Here is a 22,268-nt window from a genome sequence, read left to right on the forward strand (position 1 = left end):
GTGTGTGTCAAGGTTGGGACCAGGAGGGGTGTTAGCCGGCTCTCTCAGCCCAGGATCAGGCTCTGTCCCTGGGCTCTTGAGAGGAGCTGCTGGCCTGGTGGAGGAAGACAGAGCAGACACTTTATTTCATTCCTCTTATCACTGAGTTCATGCATGTTTTAGCCCATCCTCTAAGTATAGATATACAAAGGTCAGTAACAAATAAGGGTTGGCAAGATGAGCAATTCAAAAATATGTTAAAAAATAGTTTTAAAAGCAGCATCAGATTTGTTTAAAAGTACATTTTGTATTTTTGTTGGTTTTATATAATTTGAAATTACATTTGCACCATTTTTTACCAAAAGACTGAATGCTCCTGAAAATGTCAAATGGTGTAACCACAAAAGAATGATACATATTAAATATTTTATCCACCTACAGTGTATTTAAATGGACTTATACAAATATTTACATTTGAATTTTAAAGCATTATGTCAATATTGTTCTGGATATATCCTAAAACAGCCAAAAGTATATAAAATCTGATTTTCATGACAAAATATACTGGTTACACCAATTGGACACTGGGTTGCATCACGTCACTGAGCCTTATATCAGTGTGTGAGTGTATCTCAGCATGTTTTTAGGTTGATTTCTTTCCTTCGCTGCCACCATTAGTTTCAATTCATTTCACTGTGTTTTGAAAATCAGCTCACAGAGATTTGAGGTTGCAGGAAAGTAATCCATCACAACAAACGTTATTTTTAGCCGTGCCAGCAGCGGCGTGACGCTTAGGAGGCCAGCGTCAGTCGGTCCGTCAAATGAAATGTCTTTGCAGCTATTGGATGGATCGCTATGAAAGACATTTACCTTTCTACTTTGACTTTTCATCCACTATCAGATGGATTGCCTTGAACTTAGCTTCACACATTTATTTTCCATTAAGGATGAATTGTTAATGTTTTGGATGATCCTTTCACTTTTACATCAGGGGTGTCAAACATGCGGCCCGTGGGCCAGAATCGGCCCACCGAGGGGTCCAATTCGGCCCACTTTCCTTCCTGGCTTTTTTTCCCCCTTCCTTCCTTCCCTCCATCTGTCCTTCCTTCCATCTTTCCTTCCTGTCTTCTTTTCCTTCCTTCCTTCCTTCCTTCCATCTTTCCTTCCTGTCTTCTTTTCCTTCCTTCCTTCCTTCCTTCCTTCCTCCCTTCCTTCCTTCCATCCTTCCATCTGTCCTTCCTTCCTTCCTTCCATCTGTCCTTCCTCCCATCCTTCCATCTTTCCTTCTTTCATTCCTTTCTCCCTTTCATCTTTCCTTCCTGTCTTCTTTTCCAACCTTTTCTTTCTTTTCTTTCTCCACTCCTCACTTTTCCTTCCTACCACCTGTCTTTCCTTCCTTCTCCTTCTCTTTTCGTCCCACCTTCCTTCCATTTGTCCTTCCTCCCTTTCTGCCTTCCTTATTTTCCTTCCATTTGTCCTTCCTCCCTTCCGTCCTTCCTTCCTTCCTTCTTTTAAATGTCCGGCCCACATTACAGTAGATCAAATTGGGCTGTTTGTGGCCCTTGAATGAAAATGAGTTTGACACCCATGCTTTACATCTAGCAGCATCATCTGTCAAACTTTTAATTATATATATATATAATTTAAATATCTGCAAAACTCATGACATCCTCATCAGTTTCATTGCAAGCACACTGACATTCACAGATAGTTCAATTATCAGCAGCTGCAGTCTGATTCAATTTAACAAAGTGTGACAAAGATAATGAGAAGTAAGTGTTTTAAAAAGTTTGTTCTGCACCCTTCAATCTCAAATTTTCAAAAAATAACAATACATATACTGTAATATAATAGATTATATATCTCAAGTACGTTTCATGCAGTGTGCTAAAATTAACTGGAACATCAGCTGGAAGGAAGGAAGGAAGGAAATGAGTCATGAGATTGTCCGAATTCACTTTCAAGTTGTTTCTGCTGCTTGAAAACTTGAATGAAGCGAACGTGACAAAGAAATGATTCAACCAGAGAGTATAAAATGTTTCTGTTGCAGTTTCTTCTCTTTTACTCTTTGTTTATTTGAGAGGAAATCTTGAGTTTATGAGCTTCATCCTGTCTGACGCCTGCATGAGGAAACCGTCTCTAACCGGGAGATCAAATCTATTTCTTTTATTAATACTGTGATTTATTCTCTCTCTCTCTCTCTCTCTCTCTCTCTCTCTCTCTCTCTCTCTCTCTCTCTCTGTGTGTGTGTGTCTCTCTCTCTCTCTCTCTCTCTCTCTCTCTCTCTCTCTGTGTGTGTGTCTCTCTCTCTCTCTCTCTCTCTCTCTCTCTCTCTCTCTCTCTCTCTCTCTGTGTGTGTGTCTCTCTCTCTCTCTCTCTCTCTCTCTCTCTCTCTCTCTCTCTCCAAAATCTGACAGGGGGGGTAAAGGCCAGGACAGGAAGTAGACGGTCGACAGAGGAAACAAGCAAACAGGAAGCAAGGCGACTCGTCCGTGTCCCACCCTGGGCGTTTTTCCGGGAAATTCCATAAATTCCCAAAGAGCTCTCCAAGAAATCCCTGAAGTGAACGTACCTCTGTGCTGCTGCTGTTGCTGCGGCGACGACATGGACGAGCGAGGCTGCAGACTGTTGTCCTGTCAGAGAGAGAAGAGAGAGATTGAACTATCTGGCTTGATCTCACACACACACACACACACACACACACACACACGATGGTGGTGCTTTGGGATTAAACATCACTATCTCATCTCAGATTACTTCCCTCGCTCTCTCACACACACATACACACACACACACACATATTTCTACTTCTAATAGTGAGGACGTTCATTCCTTTACACCTCACCAAATCTGAACCTAATAACCCAATTTTTTTGATATATAGTACCGATTTTATAAATGTGTGTGTGTGTGTGTGTGTGTGTGTGTGTGTGTGTGTGTGTGTGTGTGTGTGTGTGTGTGTGTGTGTGTGTGTGTGTGTGTGTGTGTGTGTGTGTGTGTGTGTGTGTGTGTGTGTGTGTGTGTGTGTGTGTGTACCAGGTATTAATCATGAGTGTGTCTCCATAACATATATGATATTTTATGGTGAAGACGTTGGGTTAAAGAGTTTGGTTTGAAAGCCTCTAGGAAATTAATGTCAGTTAATTATTTTCATGATTGATTATTTTCTCCTAAAATAGTGAAAAAGCCCAAGTGACTGTCAGAGATTATTTTTTAAAAGCCCCCCCCCCCCCCCCCCCCCACACACATACATGTCGGTTTACAGATACAATAGAGCTTCACACTGGTCAACACTCGGGCCCTAATAATAATATCTATAGCAGTACATAAATTCATATTAACCCTCCTGTTGTCCTCAGGTCAAGGAAGGAAATGAGTAAGGAAGGGAGGAAGGAAGGAAGGACAGGAGGAAGGGATGAGGAAGGAAGGAAGGAAGGAAAGGAGGAAGGAGGTAGGGAGGAAAGGAGGAAGGGAGGGAGCAAGGAAGGAAGGAAAGGAAGAAGGAAGGAAAAGAGCAAGGAAGGAAGGAAAGGAGGAAAGGAAGAAAGAAGGAAAAGAGCAAGGAAGGAAGGAAATGAGGAAGGAAGGCAGGAAGGATGGAAGGAAATGAGGAAAGAAGTATGAAAAGAAGGAGGGAGCAAAGAAAGAGGGAAGGAGGGGAAGAACGAAGGAAAAATGAAAGGAAGGAAGGAAGGAAGGAAGGAAGGAACAGTCAAAAGAGACGGGGTCAATTTGACCCGGGAGGACGACGGGAAGGTTAAAATTGAACATTAGGTGATTTATGAATAGCAGCTGGCCTTAAAGGAAGTCATGTGATTCATTTCCTTGACATGCTTACATTCCTTTTACTAGTTGTCAGTCATATAAAGTGCTTAGAAACAAAGTATTATCATTTCTTTTGAGTTTTTTCCCTCATATTTATGTTTATATAATGTCAGAGTTGACTTCTTAAATGTATGTAAGACTAATTGTTTCTATAAAATGCATAAAAATGATAAAAATGTTAAGTATACTGTATCAGTTATTATTATTACTGCTACAGAAAGGTGATATTTTACTCTGAATTTAATATAATAATTGGTATTACTGGTCGCACCACATGATATTTTGACACTTTAAATAATAAGAAAAATGACAAAAGTTAAAGTATATAAAGGAAAAGTACATCAACAACATATGTCTGGTATTTATTTATTTATCCATTTAAACCTGAATATTTAGACGTCATGTTATTAACCCACATATGTGTTTATAAAAAGAAACCCTACTTCTTGTTATATACACGTGTGTGACACATATATGTACGGTTCACTTATGGTGACGGGGTTAAGGGAGTACCAACGTGTGTGTGTGTGTGTGTGTGTGTGCGTGTGTGTGTGTGTGCGTGTGTGTGTGAGAGAGAGATAGAGGGAAGTAATCTGAGATGAGATGAGACAGTGATGTTTAATCCCAAAGCACCATGACTGTGTGTGTGTGTGTGTGTGTGTGTGTGTGTGTGGTACTGTCCCCATTAAAGTCAGACAATCACATGCCATCACTCAACCCAGGGATTAAACACACACACACACACACACACACACACACACACACACACACACACACACACACACATTGACCCTGGAGGTGTTTAAATCTTCCTGATATGCTTTTTTTTTTTTAATTCATCTTTTTTTCAGGCATTTGGTTGATTTGAGGTTTAATTATAATAATGATAATAATCCCTCTCGATGCTGCGTTCAAGGGCACTGCAGGAGGACACACACACACACACACACACACACACACACACACACACACACAGATATCAAACCTGCAACCTTTCAGTGAAACGACTCTTTGCACAGCTGCTTGTTTCTCACTCAAACTGCTGAGTGTGCAGATTTTTAAATGTTCAAAAACCAAAAAAACAAGCACTACGAGTTCTTAACTTCTACTTCTCCAGACTCAGCTAGCAGTACTCTCTCTCTCTCTCTCTCTCTCTCTTTAACGAATATAGGGAGGCTTAACCATATGATTATTAATCTACTGTATATTCTGTACATGTATAAAAGTAGAAGGGCTCGTTCTGTAAAAACACTCCAAATGTTCTTTTACTTTGAAATTCTTCTTTTGTCCTTCCTTTCCTTCCTCCTGTCATTCTTTCCTTCCTTCCTTCCTTCCTTCCTTTCCTCCTGTCCTTCTTTCCTTCCTTCCTTTCCTTTCCTTTCCTTTCCTTCCTTCTTTCCTGCCCTCCCTCCTTCTTTCCTTCCCTACTTCCTTCGTTCCTTCCTTCACTCCTTTCCTTCTTTCTTTCCTTTCCTTCCTCCTGTCATTCCTTCCTTTCTCCTGTCCTTCTTTCCTTCCCTCCTTCCTTCCTTCCTTCCTCCCTCCCTTCCTTCACTCCTTTCCTTCTTTCTTTCTCCCTTCCTTCCTCCTTTCCTTCCTTCTTCCTTACTTCCTAACTTCCTTCCTTGACTCGAGGACAACAGCAGGGTTAATGAAATGAATAGTTAATAGTTTTAATAAGATAATAGTTATAAGGATTTCTTTTTATGATAAACAATAAACTCCACACTTCCATAAAGCTCTGCTCATTTTCACTTTACATAAAATAACATTTGAATAATTATTGCTATGTTATATTTTCATGTCTTAGGTAGAAAAGGACATGATATTGTTTGATAGGAGCTGTTGTATTGTATTTTTATATTTAGTTATATTTATTTTGATTATATATGTTAACCCTTAAACAGGCAACGTGCACCAGGAGATACTTCCTCTGTCCTTCCTTCCTTCCTTCCTTCCTTCCTCAGATCTAAGTTCAGCTGTTAGGGTAAATGTTCCCTCCTTCTGTCCTTTCTTCCTTCCTTCATCTGTCCTTCCTTCCTTCCTTCCTTCCTCAGATCTAAGTTCAGCTGTTAGGGTAAATGTTCCCTCCTTCTGTCCTTTCTTCCTTCCTTCATCTGTCCTTCCTTTCTTTCTTCCTTCCTCCCTCCCTCCCTCCCTTCCTCCCTCATTTCCTTCCTTCTTCCTCCCTTCCTTCCCTTCCTCCCTCCTTTCCTTCCTTCTTCCCTCCATTCCTTCCTACCTTCCTTCCTTCCTTCCTCCATCCTTCCTTTCCTTCCTTCTTCCTCCCTTGCTTCCCTTCCTTCTTCCCTCCTTTCTTTCCTTCCTTCCTTCCTTCCTTCCTTCCTTCCTTCTTTCCTTCCTTCCTTACTTTAGGTGCAAATGACATAACTAGTAAGGCCTGTTTAAGGGTTAAGTAAACATAAACGTACTTGAATACCTTACAATAAAATCATCTGTAATATATAAGAGTTTAAAAAGCTGTAGTGAAGTAGAAGTATAAAGACTGTAAGATTATAAAATGATAATATATTTATTTAAAAAAACAAGTTTGAAGCATCAAATGTCTGTTTTTAATGCTTTAACGATGACTCATATGATTAATTTTATTTATTATTTAATTATATTATATTTTATTTTATTTATATTTTTTATTGAACAGCTTGTTAAACAGGAGCATGTTCTCATTGTGAGAGCTCAGGTCAGTCAGGGTCACTGAACTGTGAGTGTGCTGCTACACACTTGTTAATCACACACACACACACACACACACACACACACACACACACACTGATATCCCAGCATTACTCAGCAAGACACACACACACCTGATAGGAAAATACCACCATGTCATTTAAATAGAGTCAATAGAGTAAGCCTTATAATTAACTTTTATGGGTGACATTAAATTATTAAATAATGTAATATAACCGTGTTTGTCTCCTGTAATATTCAGATCTGCATGTTTTAATGTTTTAATGTTTTTTTAGAATCAGTTTCACAACTATCACCAAAAAACGTTTAAAAAATCGCTCATTTCTATCGGATTTTTAGTTTCGCTTTGACCACTTTAACACTTCATATTAAAAATGTAATGATTAAATCCTCCGTGTTTGATATTACAGCTGGTCTGATATGAAGTAAACAGATCTTACCTCGGCTGGTGGTGGTGACAGATGAAGGAATGTGAGTTTCTCCCCAACTTTTCCTCCGTGTCTCCCCTTCCCTCCCCTTCTCCTCTCCCAAAATAAACCTCCCCCCAAAAGTAAACTCTGTTCTTGCCACAGAACAACGTGCAATCTATAAATCTTTGAGGTTTTTCTTTGTTTTTGAACCGGTTGATTGTGTTGTGGCAGCTCTGTTTCTCACCGTGGCTCCGTTTCTAAAGCTTTAAGCCGCTCAACCGTCAATCACTCCGCTGCTTAGCAACCGTATGACCCCGCCCACCGGCTGGAGAAACTACGCCCCCTAGTGTCAGTTAAGGGGTTAGTGTCATTTTTGTCGTTTCCTGATGATAAAATTGTAATTATTCACTTTAAAAAAAGGACTTTAAACATTTATTCTGAGCAGAACCTTTGACTTTTAATTAAGCTCTTATTATTATGATGTTTTTAATTACTTTTTTCTTTCTTTTTTGTCTTTTAAATTGATGTTTTTAGCTTGTGGCACTTTGAGATTTTTGCATCAAATGACAAGTGCATTACAAATAAAAATGTATTATTATTATTATTATTATTATTTTTTGTTTTGTTTTTGTTGTTTTTTAGAAGTAACTAAATTACATTCAACTTCAAATGTGCATACAATGTCAAGTTATTAACCCTTACATGCTGTTCAGAGTCATTCTTCAGAGAGTCAGAGTCAGTTCATGAGCTGTTTTTACATCTGAGAGCTGTTTAAAAAAAAAAAAAAAAAAAAAAATCGCCTTCCCCTAATGTGACCTAGAATATTAAAAAAAGAAAAAGGAAATATATTTTACACGTGTTCATTGAAACTGTTTTTTAAGGTGGACAGTTTGAATCTGTTTTTTTTTTGTTAACCCCAACTCTAAAATTTAAAGTCTGTCACACACTGCAACCCTCCTGCTGAGTATTACTGTTAACAAAGCAACCTTAATCACCGTGGAAACGCAGGTTAGCAGCTGGTGTGGCAACCCAGCAGGAGCCGTTAATCTGCTGTCAGAACAATACCAACAAACCGACCTGCCAACCATCATCATCATCTGGTTTATAAGTGACCTCATTTAGGCTGGCTTTACACGACAACACTCCCGGGTGAAACCGACAAAATATTTTATCAGATGTGCCTTTCGTTTATACGGCGACAGCGTTTTTGGGGCTTAAAAACGCAAAAAAATGAACCCACCCTCCAGAGTGGAAATCTTAAAGACGCTCCACCGTCGCATTCCCGTCTAAAGGGTTGAAAACGCAAAAGTGTGCTCTGAGCTGCTCTTGGTGTTGTTGTATGGCAGTGCTTCACAGTACCACCTAGCCACCTGGCATGCATACTATATCAAATTTCACACACTTTTGCGTCACCGTGTGCATGCAGATTTCCACCCAAAGACGCTCGTCTAAACGCGAAATAAAAAGTGGGAACGCAACGCCACTTTTGCGGATTGTGTTCAGATCGTTGTCGTGTAAAGCTAGCCTTAATGTAAAATGTATTGGTCATGATAATTCGGTAACAAAATCTAATTAAAAAGTATGATGCATTGCTGCTGGAGTTGGAAATGTGCCATGATCTGTTGTTGAGATGAAAAAAGGAGGAGATTCTCTGCAGACTGACAACTTCTAAAGCAGAAGTATTTATTCAGGGTCAATTGAGGAGACTTCAGAAGTGTAACAATATATCACAGGTGAACAGTTAAGTGACACCCCAAATCTGAGGCTATTCTTGGAAAAGGGCCCCTTTATCCCACACCCACATGTTCACACTGTGGCAAATATCACCCAATAAAGTCACTTCTACCTCTTTGCAACCTAAACAGAAAGAAGTTATAGGCCAATCTTATTCTAAACATACACTTCCCTAACCTAGCTCACACCACTCTTCAGACTCAAACTTTGCCTATGACCCTGAAAAAGCTGTTGGCTGCCTTATCTATCTTGTGTTCCCTCCTCCCTTGTCAGATAAAGCCATTGGTTGCCATGGAGTCCGCTGATGGGAGCATATTCAGATGTCAATGTTGAGGTCTTTGACTTGGAGGGACAGGGACCATTACCCCTAAAGGGAAATTCCTTCACATCATCTAATGTAAAAAAAAACAAAAACATATATTTAGGATGTACTATTTTCTCCTTTAAAAAAATACCATTATTTGCTTCAAGAAAGTAACAATATTTGATATAAACCATTATTGTCAGCTCTGTTGTGAGCCACTTTTACATCACATACATCCACAAAGAAGCTTATTTTTGTCTCCAGATGTGAACTGCAGCTCACTTTTTTGTTGCTGATGTGAATGCTTTTATGGAACGTTTTTAGGGTGCAGCTGCGGGAAAAGAAACTGTAGATACTTTTAAAACTGTGTAGTCTTTAGGGTTTTTTTTTATATTTTTCAGAGAATGGGAAGAGCCTTGATACAAAATCGGACCTCAACTGCCAACTTCTATTGCTGTTATCATGGTTAGGACCTACAGTCTATGGTTAGGACAGAGATATGTCAGTGCTGCTCTCTAGCGGTTACATATTGAAACTACAATAGATTTAACAATTGAAAACAAATCATTCATAGATTTTTGACCATGGTGATTCATAAAGGAGCAGTGTTACAATGTAAAAATTGAGGTTCAGGTATTCAATTAAATTTTTATGCACTTTTGCAGCGATTACTCTCAAGATGTTCTTATTGAGACTTTTTGTCATGTTTCCTGACACAAGTTCTGAAACTGGAGGTTAGTTATTTATTGTTCATGTCAAAAATTGACGAAAAGTTTTATTTGAAAAATAAGCCTGATTGCATATGAGGGATATTAGTCTGAATGTCATACAGTTGGTTTGACATCATTCACTCAAATGGCCCAAGCGCATAATAGGTTTGTATTTTAAAAGTCAAATGAATGTTGAATATTAAACTAACTTAATGTTGCTTGAAAATCATTCTGTACCTTTCGTATAGGATTTTATCAGGGACATCTAAAGGATCGCATCTCCCTAAAAACTCTTATCCAGAACAAAACCTCCTCCCAGCATAAGTTACCATGGTGATTTATCCCGGAAAGAAGTGAACCAGCGTCGTAGGACGGAAAACCTAGGGTTAACCCTTAAGTTACCTCGATAAGAGGAAATCCCGCTTCGGAGTACAGGCCTCTGGTCTCCTTTTGGGATATCGATATGGTAAAAACAACTCCTTAAAAGATCCACAGATCAAATGTGACACTAATTTGTCCAAATAACACCTGTTTAAAGTTTTGTTCATGCGAATTAAGTGCCACTCAAGTCAGCCGTAGCGAGTAATGCACTTCCGTTCATTTTCACAAAATAAAGCACCCGTTGCCCTTTATTATTAAAAATAGGCTACATAACAATAGAATTGGTGTTTTTATTTTGAAAACAGGAAGCTAACATACCCTCGCTATAGCTAACTTGATCTGTGACGTTTATATTTTGGGGTTTTCTTCAGACGTTACGTTTCATCTTGGGTAATGTGAGTGTGAGTAGTCAGCTCTTGATGCATACTCTGCATTTCTGGAGAATCTTGTAAACCAACTGGGAACTTCTCACATACTCTAAATCGCATAATACGCAGTTGAAACACACTACATACTTCACATGACGTCAGAGTTAGTACGGGATTTTACTGTCCAGGATCACAACAACAGAGAAATGGAGGAGAACCAGGACCCAGAGCACTGTACTGATACCGTTACAGAGGAAGAATCAGACCCAGTATCTGTTACCACCGATAAACAGGTCAGTTCATGACTTCATGATAAAACCAGCTTCATAACGAGACGAGTCACGGAGCGTAAATATGTTTTGAACAGTTATATGTCAGAAAATGTGTTTTGTTTTGTCCAAATGCTGCTCTGCAGACTGACGTGGTTTTCCTGCTTTTTTGATAAAGTTTCAACAAAGTTGGAAGCTTTTCAGTTTGTATCTTTATGTGGTTGTAGTGGAAAAGTTCTCGTTTTTCTTTTTCTAGCACAGCTCGCATTTGATACACAACACGTGTGAAAGTGTGTGAAAGCATGGCCCGTTGAATCACAACCCACCTCTAAACTCTTCAGATTTTCCTTTTTCTTTCTGTGTACAACGTACAGCAGCAGCATCAATGATCACATTTCTTCAGCTGTAAATGCAGCTGGAGTACACAGTGCGTGCTTGACACCGCTGTTTACAGGTTTTTAGTTCATTGTGTGGAGGCTCACATTGTTGTTGTTATAGTTAGTGATGTTTTATGCTCCTCACATATTGCAGCGGTTTTATCTAGTGTGTCATTAGTATTCCATTCTTGTAAAATCCAAATCTCTTTCAAACTTTGGATTTCAGACTTGAAGGTGCATTATGAATCATGTTGGTGTTGTCAGCAGAGCGATATCTTAACATTACAGTGACGAGTCTTGTGAGAGTTTTATGGTAGAAAGAGAGAGCTGTAGACACTGAGCAGAAAGAGCTTTCAGCAGCATAGCAACTATATGTGTTAATAAAGTTCAAGTGCTTTGTTCTGTTGCTACCTGTATAACGTGCCTCTGGCTCAGTCACACATTAAACACCTTCTGACTAGGAATCAAACTGCATTTAGTGTGTGAACTGTTCATAGCTGACTGTTACTATACTGTTTAACTGGGGCAGATCACAACTAAAGGTCAGCAGAAGTGTAGAACTCCTTCATGTGTGTGGTTTTGGTCAAGCCCCAAACGCTCTGGATCCTAAATTTTCCATTATGTTATGAGGTTGTCGACTGATATTAAAGAAAAGTCAGCTGGTTGATAAAACTTCAGTCTGTCTTGAACTGGGATTTGATGTAGGATCTTAGTGTTATTTATGGATTTGATCACTTGCATCACTATATCATCTCACTTATTCTCTCTTTACGTTTGTCTTTTGCTATAGAAACGTAAAAGAAGAAAGGGACTCAAACATCACTGCTGTCAAGACTGCGACAAAGCCTTCACAAAATCAGCATATTTAAAGATCCATCAACGCATTCACACTGGAGAGAAGCCATACAGCTGTGACCAATGTGGGAAAACCTTCTCTACAAATGGTCAGCTTAAAACCCACCAATACATACACACTGGAGAAAAGCCACACAGCTGTGACCAGTGTGGGAAAACCTTCGCTACAAATGGCCGGCTTAAAACCCATCAATACGTACACACTGGAGAGAAGCCATACAGCTGTGACCAATGTGGGAAAACCTTTGCTTCAAATGGCAAGCTTAAAACCCACCAATACATACACACTGCAGAAAAGCCGTACAGCTGTGACCAGTGTGGGAAAACCTTCGCTACAAATGGCCAGTTTAAAATCCATCAACGCATTCACACTGGAGAAAAGTCGTACAGCTGTGACCAATGTGGGAAAACCTTCGCTACAAATGGCCAGTTTAAAATCCATCAACGCATTCACACTGGAGAGAAGCCGTACAGCTGTGACCAATGTGGGAAAACTTTCTCTAGAGGCGGTATTCTAAAAGCCCATCAACGCATTCACACTGGAGAGAAGCCATACAGCTGTGACCAATGTGGGAAAACTTTCTCTACAGGCAGTAATCTAAAAGCCCATCAACGCATTCACACTGGAGAGAAGCCGTACAGGTGTGACCAATGCGGGAAAACCTTTGCTACAAATGGCCACCTTAAATTCCATCAACACATTCACACTGGAGAAAAGCCGTACAGCTGTGACCAATGTGGGAAAACCTTCTCTTCAAATGGCCAGCTTAAAATCCATCAACGCATTCACACTGGAGAGAAGCCATACAGCTGTGACCAATGTGGGAAAACCTTTGCTACAAATGGCCACCTTAAATTTCATCAACGCAATCACACTGGAGAAAAGCCGTACAGCTGTGACCAATGTGGGAAAACCTTCTCTTCAAATGGCCAGCTTAAAATCCATCAACGCATTCACACTGGAGAGAAGCCATACAGCTGTGACCAATGTGGGAAAACCTTCTCTTCAAATGACCAGCTTAAAATCCATCAACGCATTCACACTGGAGAGAAGCCGTACAGCTGTGACCAGTGTGGGAAAACCTTCTCTACATATGGCGGGCTTAAAATCCACCAACACATTCACACTGGAGAGAAGCCATACAGCTGTGACCAATGTGGGAAAACTTTCTCTACAGGCGGTATTCTAAAAGCCCATCAACGCATTCACACTGGAGAGAAGCCATACAGCTGTGACCAATGTGGGAAAACTTTCTTTACAGGCAGTAATCTAAAAGTTCATCTACGCATTCACACTGGAGAGAAGCCGTACAGGTGTGACCAATGCGGGGAAACTTTCACTCAAAACATTACTTTAAGAAGGCACCAGCGTATTCACACTGGAGAGAAGCCATACAGCTGTGACCAATGTGGGAAATCATATACGACAGTCACTACTCTAAAAAAACACCAACGTATTCACACTGGAGAGAGGCCATACAGTTGTGATCAGTGTGGGAAAACATTCAGGTTACGCATGTCTCTAATAATCCACCAAACCTATCACACTGGAGAGAGGCCATACAGTTGTAATCAGTGTGGGAAGACTTTCCCTTTACAAGGTTCTCTTAAAGTCCACCAACGCATTCACACTGGAGAAAAGCCATACTGGTGCGTGCAGTGTGGAAAATCTTTCAACATATTGAGTGGTCTTAAAAGCCACCAAAGTATTCACACCGGAGAGAAGCCATACAGCTGTAAGCAATGTGGGAAATGTTTCGCTGAGGCCAGGTCCCTAAAAAGACATCAACGTATTCACACTGGCGAGAAGCCGTACTGGTGTGAGCCACTCACATAAACTGAACTGGACAGATAGCACTAACATACTTTATATGAACGGCCAGAGCAGACTCTACCTGCTCAGGAGGTCTTTTGGAGTGCAGGGGGCGCTCCTGAAGACCTTCTTTGACACTGTGGTGGCATCAGCCATCTTTTATGGGGTGGTCAGCTGCAGCAGCAGCACCTCGGTGGCGGACAGGAAGAGACTGGACAAACTCGTTAAGAAGGCCAGCTCTCTCCTGTGATGTCCCCTCGACCCGGTGGAGGAGGTGGGAGAGATGAGAATGATGGCTAAGCTTTCATCTCTAATGAACAAAGACTCCCACCCCATGAAAGACACCCTGACTGTACTGGAGACCTCCTTCAGCGACAGACTGTACAATCAGCACTGCTCCCAGTAAATCTCAATATTCATATTATATACATATGTACTGATTTCACTTAAATCTGGGCAATACGAATATCTGGTATATTACCACTCAATACCAATATTACTCTTGTAAATCTTATAAATCTTGTAAACAATGTAAATAATGTCACAACTGTTTTACTGCATATTTCTATTATTGCATAATCGCATAATTACATTATGCATAATTACTGTTATTGTTCTTATAGATTTTTAGTCTTTAGTTTTCTTTATTCTTTTTCCTATAGCTGAGAGAATAGAACGATATTCTATTACTGTCCACTTGCTGCTGTGACAATGCAAATGTCCCCATTGTGGAACTAATAAAGGAGTACCTTATTTTATCTTGTCTTAAGTGGGTGATCTGAAAAGGCAACAACTCAGTCACTCAGCATCATGTTGAAAATGTTTTAGACAGGTTAGCAGTGTCCCCCTTTCTGCTCTCCATGCCTTTTAATAAGTATTTTTCTATCCTGAGCTTTTCTGCAATCTGAGGGCTGGCAACTGTAACTTTACAATTAGGAAGTATGGCATCAGCAACCTCAGAAGACCACTTTGTTAGCTCAGTTGCCTGTAATTCACTCTTACTCTGATTTTTTCTTTCACTTTTTCACCTTTTAGGTTCATGTTTATCTAAGTTGTTAAAAGGCTCAAAAGGGAAATCATGTAACATTGTTATTAGGTGAAAATTAACAGCATGTTTTGGTTGCATAGAAGATTTATGGCATTATCTGTGAAGGCTTAACTTAATCAGACACTTAAAAAACATGATTTGCTTTCTTTGGTCACAACTTCTCCAGCAGTCAATATCAATGTATATTGTACATTTGGATTGTTTTTGTTTTTTGGTGTGATACTCCCTTGAATGTTTTATGTATTGCTTTATACTCTTTTAACTCTTTTAAACACCTACCTATAAGTTCCACTTTGACCTGATTGTATCCTGTTTCAATATTATCCTTGAATATTTTCTTTATTGTTGGTGTTCCCAACCAAACCCAAATCCCTCAAGACAAGCAGTATAAATTAGTACTACTGTAGAGGCAGATATGTGTGCATCACAGTAAAATGTGAGAACAAAAGGAGAGAGACGAAAGGTCAATAGTTGTACCATTTGGGGATGTCGCAACAAGCCTTTTAAGGAGTTGTTTTTACCATATTGATATCCCCTAAAGAGATCAGGACGTCAACACTTACAAGAAAGTTGTTTAGACTTCCAGGAAACTGAATCTTGGCTGGAACACGCCGGGTCAGGTTGACCTGATACACACACAATAACAAATGACGCCCACACGCCAAACAGTAGTATAAAAAGGCTGTTTTTGGTTGTTGGTGTCTGCTGTGTTTGCTGCATCTTCAATAAAGTCCCAGTTTGCTGTTTGAGGACTTCTGTTCTCAGTCTCTTACTTTAAAGGTTACTAAAGTTAAGTAATCCAGTAATTACCCTACACTACATGTTGTTGGACCATATCGGAAAATCAAAAGTTGGTCTTGAGAGAGGGAGGAGATTTGATATTGTTTAAATACACACATTTTTGTACAGTGTCTTCTCAAACCCATTGCTAATGTTGCATTCGGTTGGTCACACATACAGAAATAGTTGTGGAGATGGCCTTGGCTAATGAACAAGGGCATCTTGACCTGTTGCACCATCAGCTTTCCCTCCTAACCTGACAGGTCTGGTTTTTCTCTATAAGAATGTAGATTTTTGTGACTTCTGTGATGCATCAGATATTGTTACTTGTCTGCTAAATAAACTACATATATTCAAATAAGATCAATAGAGCCTTGTGAATTGTTCTACATCTGTCTTCATCCCTCTGAAACTGTTCAAAAGTCTCAAACTTGAATGTCAGTTAGAGCATGAGTGGGCTCTAATGTCAGTGCACAGATATAGATAAGGGATGCTGTATAAAGGCTGATTGTGTTCTCCTTTAGTACGTTTGTTTGAAATGATCCTGCCAACTTGTTTTAGACGACTGATTGTTTATACCCCTGAACTTCTGTCTAAAGGCTATGCATTCAAATTGAATGTGTGTATCTGACTTCCTAACAGGCCATGATGCACTGTTTTGGAGCTGTTCAGTATACTTACATGAGATAGTGTAAATTGAAACCCGTAAGTAAGGAAAACTGTTTAAATTGAAAGGAGAGAGTGATTATCATTGCTAATTTGTGTACTTTTTGTTTATTATTACTAGTCATGGTATGCAAAAAGAAAATGTAGCCTAAAACAAAAAAGTATTAAGATCTCTGATAATAAACTCAAGATGTAAAAAAAGATTAAATGCATATTGTATTCTCTAATCTCCTTTATTCTTGTAATATATATTGGGGTGATTTAGTAATCAGGCAGAGAGTCTAACTCCATAATGTGTCTTTGCTTAGAGACTTGAGGAAACAGACTACCTACAGGTTTGTTCGTGGGGCTGGGCATATAGACACTCTGTTACATTGCTGGCCAACAGTGGCAGTTCCATAATAAAGCCACAAGGTGGCATCAAAGCCAATTTATTACAATTCTCTTTCTCAATTTCTCTTTCATGCCTCAATTTTCACTCTTGATGTTCAGATCTACATTTAATGAGTGTCATGTCCCAGAGGGTTAAAAATTAGGCTCATAGACTTCTAGAAGTGAAGTGTATTTAATACTCAGTGTTCATGACTTCATGATGATTTAGTACCAAGGACGTCAGTCAGGTTGTACAAAACGTGTGAGATGCAGGAGATAATATTAGAACTACCAACTTAAAACTGTGGTGAATTCACATAAAAAGGTAACTTACCAAAGTTATGCGTGTGTGTGGTCGTGAGCATTTTCAAAGTGTGCAAGTTAACAGTATTTCGCGGGACGCGAGAGTGCGGTTTCAATGGCAGCCGTCGAGGCTTCCGTACTGTGTGTGTGGTAAACTGGGTCGGAAGGACAGAGACAGTCTGCTGGATTTTACTGTCCAGGATCACAAATAGAGAGGAATGGAGGAGAACCAGGACCCAGAGCACTGCACTGATAACACCGTTGAAATGGAAGAATCAGACCCAGTAGCTGTTACCACCGATAAACAGGTCAGTGTTCATGACTTCATGATAAAACCAGCTTCATAACGACACTAAAGACACGAGGACGAGTCACGGAGCGTAAATATGTTTTGAACAGTGATGTTTTGTGTGTGTCCAAATGATGAACAGTAAGACTTTGGTCACTCTGCAGACTGAAGTGGTTTTGCTGCTTTTCTGATAAAGTTTCAACAAAGTTGGAAATTGGAAGCTTTTCAGTTTGTATCTTTATGTGGTTGTAGTAGAAATGTACTCGTTTCTTTTTCTAACACAGCTCGCATTTGATACACAACACGTATGCAAGTGTGTGAAAGCATGGCCTGTTTCCCACACGAAATGTGTTGCTTCTTTATCTGACAGTTTTTTCTCCTGTTTTTCACAGTTTCTTACAATGTATAAATATCACTGCGCATGCGCGACTCTACACACTACCATGAGAAAGGCGAGCTCTTTCTGCAGAGCCCTGAGACCATAGGGGGATTATCATGACCACGGCCCCTGCCTACACACACAAACAGTGCCTTTCCATTACGCACATAACAACACCAGACAACACAGAACCACACAAGATTACTGTCATTTTAGGTCTGTTTTATTTGGTACCTGCCAACTACAGGACAATATACATATTATGGGAGAGAACGCAAGCTCAAATAGCCAGCCCTTGCAGTATTATGGAGTAAAACACACCTTAATTAAAATAGAACCACCTAAAACAAATCGTGAAAGTAATAAAGGCCACATGAATGAACATCAGTAAAGAGCCACAGCTACGACCAGTGAAACTCACCTAACCCACCGGCTTTTTCCTGGCCTTGATAAGGTCATCACAGTCCAACTCTCTGACCAGTTCGGCCTCTATGGCCATGAGTGACAAACTGTTAAGGCGTCTCTATGGCATTTTGTGACAGGATAAGAGAAGATACAGTCTTACGGCAATGCACACATTAGGAAATGTTGACTGTAATCCACAATCAAGTTTTGTTTAAAGACATTTCGATGGAGGCACATTCTGTCCGTCTGATCTGATGAAAAATCTGAAGTGAAGCAGTGTTAGCATCCTGCAGGTCGTCCTGGTGAGTTGTAGTGCTGGCACCGCTGCTATGAGTACCATCATCTTGTCTCACCTTTCTGGTGAAAAATGTTGAGATGGATGGAATTTGCTGCACCAAAGCGCCATCTTTGGCTTCTTTTTCTTTCCTTAGTTTTTGTTTAGCTGACCCACTGAGCGCCCACTTCTCCATTTTGAAAAAGCACTGAACCTTTGACCCCCAGAGTACGTCATTGTGTCATCACACATTACTGATTTTTTAATCTTGTGATTTCTAAAGCAATCAAATGATTTTATTATCATACTAGATTTTCAAACCCACATTGATTCCAATAAAAAAAAAAAAACAAGGCCAAGGGCCCCTATTGGCTCTTGGGCCCTGGGCACACACCCACTTTGCCCATGGGGTAACCAATCTATGCCTGGGACCATTCTTGTAAAATCCAAATCTCTTTTAAACTTTGGATTTCAGACTTGAAGGTGTATTATAAATCGTGTTAGTGTTGTCAGCAGAGCGATATCTTAACATTACAGTGACGAGTCTTGTGAGAGTTTTATGGTAGAAAGAGAGAGCTGTAGACACTGAGCAGAAAGAGCTTTCAGCAGCATAGCAACTATATGTGTTAATAAAGTTCAAGTGCTTTGTTCTGTTGCTACCTGCATAACGTGCCTCTGGCTCAGTCACACATTAAACACCTTCTGACTAGGAATCAAACTTGTATTTAGTGTGTGAACTGTTCATAGCTGACTGTTACTATACTGTTTAACTGGGGCAGATCACAACTAAAGGTCAGCAGAAGTCTAGAACTCCTTCATGTGTGTGGTTTTGGTCAAGCCCCAAATGCTCTGGATCCTAAATTTTCCATTAGCCTATGTTATGAGGTTGTTGACTGATATTAAAGAAAAGTCAGCTGGTTGATAAAACTTCAGTTCATCTTGAACTGGGATTTGATGTAGGATCTTAGTGTTATTTATGGATTTGATCACTTGCATCACTATATCATCTCACTTATTCTCTCTTTACGTTTGTCTTTTGCTATAGAAACGTAAAAGAAGAAAGGGACTCAAACATCACTGCTGTCAAGACTGTGACAAAGCCTTCACAACATCAGCATATTTAAAGATCCATCAACGCATTCACACTGGAGAGAAGCCATACAGCTGTGACCAGTGTGGGAAAACCTTCGCTTCAAATAGCCAGCTTAAAATCCACCAATACATCCACACTGGAGAAAATCCGTACAGCTGTGACCAGTGTGGGAAAACCTTCACTTCAAATAGCCAGCTTAAAATCCATCAACGCATTCACACTGGAGAGAAGCCGTACAGCTGTGACCAATGTGGTAAAGCCTTCACTTCAAATGGCAAGCTTAAAATCCATCAATACATTCACACTGGAGAAAATCCGTACAGCTGTGACCAATGTGGGAAAACCTTCACTTCAAATAGCCAGCTTAAAATCCACCAATACATTCACACTGAAGAAAAGCCGTACAGCTGTGACCAATGTGGGAAAACCTTCACTACAAATGGTAATCTTAAAAGCCACCAATACATTCACACTGGAGAAAAACTGTACAGCTGTGACCAATGTGGGAAAACTTTCTCTACAAGCAGTGGTCTAAAAGCCCATCTACGCATTCACACTGGAGAGAAGCCGTACAGGTGTGACCAATGCGGGGAAACTTTCACTCAAGACAGTACTTTAAGAAGCCACCAGCGTATTCACACTGGAGAGAAGCCATACAGCTGTAACCAATGTGGGAAATCATATACAAGAGTCACTGCTCTAAAAAACCACCAACGTAGTCACACTGGAGAGAGGCCGTACAGTTGTGATCAGTGTGAGAAGACTTTCCCTCTGCACAATTCTCTTAAAATCCACCAACGTATTCACACTGGAGAAAAGCCATACAGTTGTAACCAGTGTGAGAAGACTTTCCCTTTGCACAGTTCTCTTAAAGTCCACCAACGCATTCACACTGGAGAAAAGCCATACTGGTGCGTGCAGTGTGGGAAATCTTTCATCATATTGAGCGGTCTTAAAAGTCACCAACGTATTCACACCGGAGAGAAGCCATACAGCTGTAAGCAATGTGGGATATGTTTCGCTGACGCCAGGTCCCTAAAAAGACATCAACGTATTCACACTGGCGAGAAGCCGTACAGCTGTAAGTAATGTGGGATATGCTTCGTTGACGCCACGTCTCTAAAAAGACATCAACATAATCACACGGTCGAGAAGCCGTACTGGTGTGAGCCACTCACATAAACTGAACTGTACAGATAGCGCTAACATAGTTTATAAGAAGGGCCAGAGCAGACTCTACCTGCTCAGGAGACTGAGGTCTTTTGGAGTGCAGGGGGCGCTCCTGAAGACCTTCGTTGACACTGTGGTGGCATCAGCCATCTTTTATAGGGTGGTCAGCTGGAGCAGCAGCAGCACCTCGGTGGCGGACAGGAAGAGACTGGACAAACTCGTTAAGAAGGCCAGCTCTCTCCTGGGATGTCCCCTCGACCCGGTGGAGGAGGTGGGAGAGACGAGAATGATGGCTAAGCTTTCATCTCTAATGAACAAAGACTCCCACCCCATGAAAGACACCCTGACTGCACTGGACTGTACAATCAGCACTGCTCCCAGTAAATCTCAATATTCATATTATATACATATATACTGATTTCACTTTTTTGCGCTTTTCCACTACACAGTTCCAGCACTACTCGGCTCGACTAGGTTCCAGGAACGACCTTTTCCATTACAAAAAGGAACGTGGGCGGGGTCGTCATAGCAATGCTCCGTGAAACTGCCGTGACTTTGTTTTATACGCGACACAAACATACACAATGGACATTGAGGCGATGGTGTACTTGCTGCTGTATGTGGTTTTCTGTCACACACAAAGCAAGAACATTGAGCCATATAGCTGTAACGCTGTTACCGGTATTTAAAAACACCGTGTTTGATTCTTGTGTGGTTCGGCTCCTGACTCTTCCAGTGACAACTTTTCTCACCAATCAGTGGTCGGCAGTCTGTTGACGTCACATTTAGTATCGGCTTGGCTCGCTTGGAACCTCAGCAGAGCAGGTACTAAAAAAGTACCAGGTACCAGGTACTATCCCTAGTGGAAACAAAAAAAACCTGAGTCGAGTCGAGTCGTGCTGGAACTGTGTAGTGGAAAAGCACCATTTAATCTATGCAATAAGAATATCTGGTATATTACCACTCAATACCAATATTACTCTTGTAAATCTTATAAATCTTGTAAACAATGTAAATAATGTCACAACTGTTTTACAGCATATTTCTTACTATTATTGTTCTTATAGTTTTTGTATTATTTATTGTTCTTTATTGTTTTTCCTATAGCTGAGAGAATAGAACGATATTCTATTACTGTCCACTTGCTGCTGTGACAATGCAAATGTCCCCATTGTGGAACTAATAAAGGAATATCTTATTTTATCTTGTCTTAAGTGGGTGATCTGAAAAGGCAACAACTCAGTCACTCAGCATCATGTTGAAAATGTTTTAGACAGGTTAGCAGTGTCCCCCTTTCTCCTCTCCATGCCTTTAATAAGGATTTTTCTATCCTGAGCTTCTCTACAATCTGAGGGCTGCCAACTGTAACTTTACAATTAGAAAGTATGCCATCAGCAACCTCAGAAGACCACTTTGTTAGCTCAGTTGCCTGTAATTCACTCTTACTCTGATTTTTTCTTTTACTTTTTCACCTTTTAAGTTCATGTTTATCTAAGTTGTTAAAAGGCTCAAAAGGGAAATCATGTAACATTGTTATTAGGTGAAAATTAACAGCATGTTTTGGTTGCATAGAAGATTTATGGCATTATCTGTGAAGGCTTAACTTAATCAGACACTTAAAAAACATGATTTGCTTTCTTTGGTCACAACTTCTCCAGCAGTCAATGTCAATGTATATTGTACATTTGTTTTTGCTTTTATGGCGTGATACTCCCTTAAATGTTTTATGTATTGCTTTATACTCTTTTA

The 22,268-nt window shown here is 40.1% G+C and overlaps 1 protein-coding gene across 1 annotated transcript; it reads left to right on the forward strand.

Moving 5' to 3' along the window:
• The first annotated feature begins 10,578 nt into the window (after nt 1–10,578).
• LOC128383569 (zinc finger protein 420-like) lies at nt 10,579–20,438 on the forward strand. The gene is made up of 4 exons (XM_053343173.1): nt 10,579–10,719; nt 11,863–13,747; nt 13,779–13,972; nt 19,302–20,438. The coding sequence occupies exons 1-4, from the start codon at nt 10,579–10,581 to the stop codon at nt 20,436–20,438; spliced, it is 3,357 nt and encodes a 1,118-aa protein (XP_053199148.1).
• The last annotated feature ends 1,830 nt before the right edge of the window (nt 20,439–22,268 follow it).

This window comes from Scomber japonicus, chromosome 22 (genome assembly GCF_027409825.1).
Source record: "Scomber japonicus isolate fScoJap1 chromosome 22, fScoJap1.pri, whole genome shotgun sequence".
Lineage (NCBI taxonomy): Eukaryota > Metazoa > Chordata > Actinopteri > Scombriformes > Scombridae > Scomber > Scomber japonicus.

Bases quoted from the DNA above. Each gene is read 5' to 3' on its own strand.
- LOC128383569 (XM_053343173.1), top strand. From the start codon at position 10,579: ATGACGTCAGAGTTAGTACGGGATTTTACTGTCCAGGATCACAACAAC. The intron at 13,748-13,778 runs GTGAGCCACTCA...TGAACTGGACAG, and splicing joins TGGCGAGAAGCCGTACTGGT to ATAGCACTAACATACTTTAT. The intron at 13,973-19,301 runs GCCAGCTCTCTC...CTTTTGCTATAG, and splicing joins TGGACAAACTCGTTAAGAAG to AAACGTAAAAGAAGAAAGGG.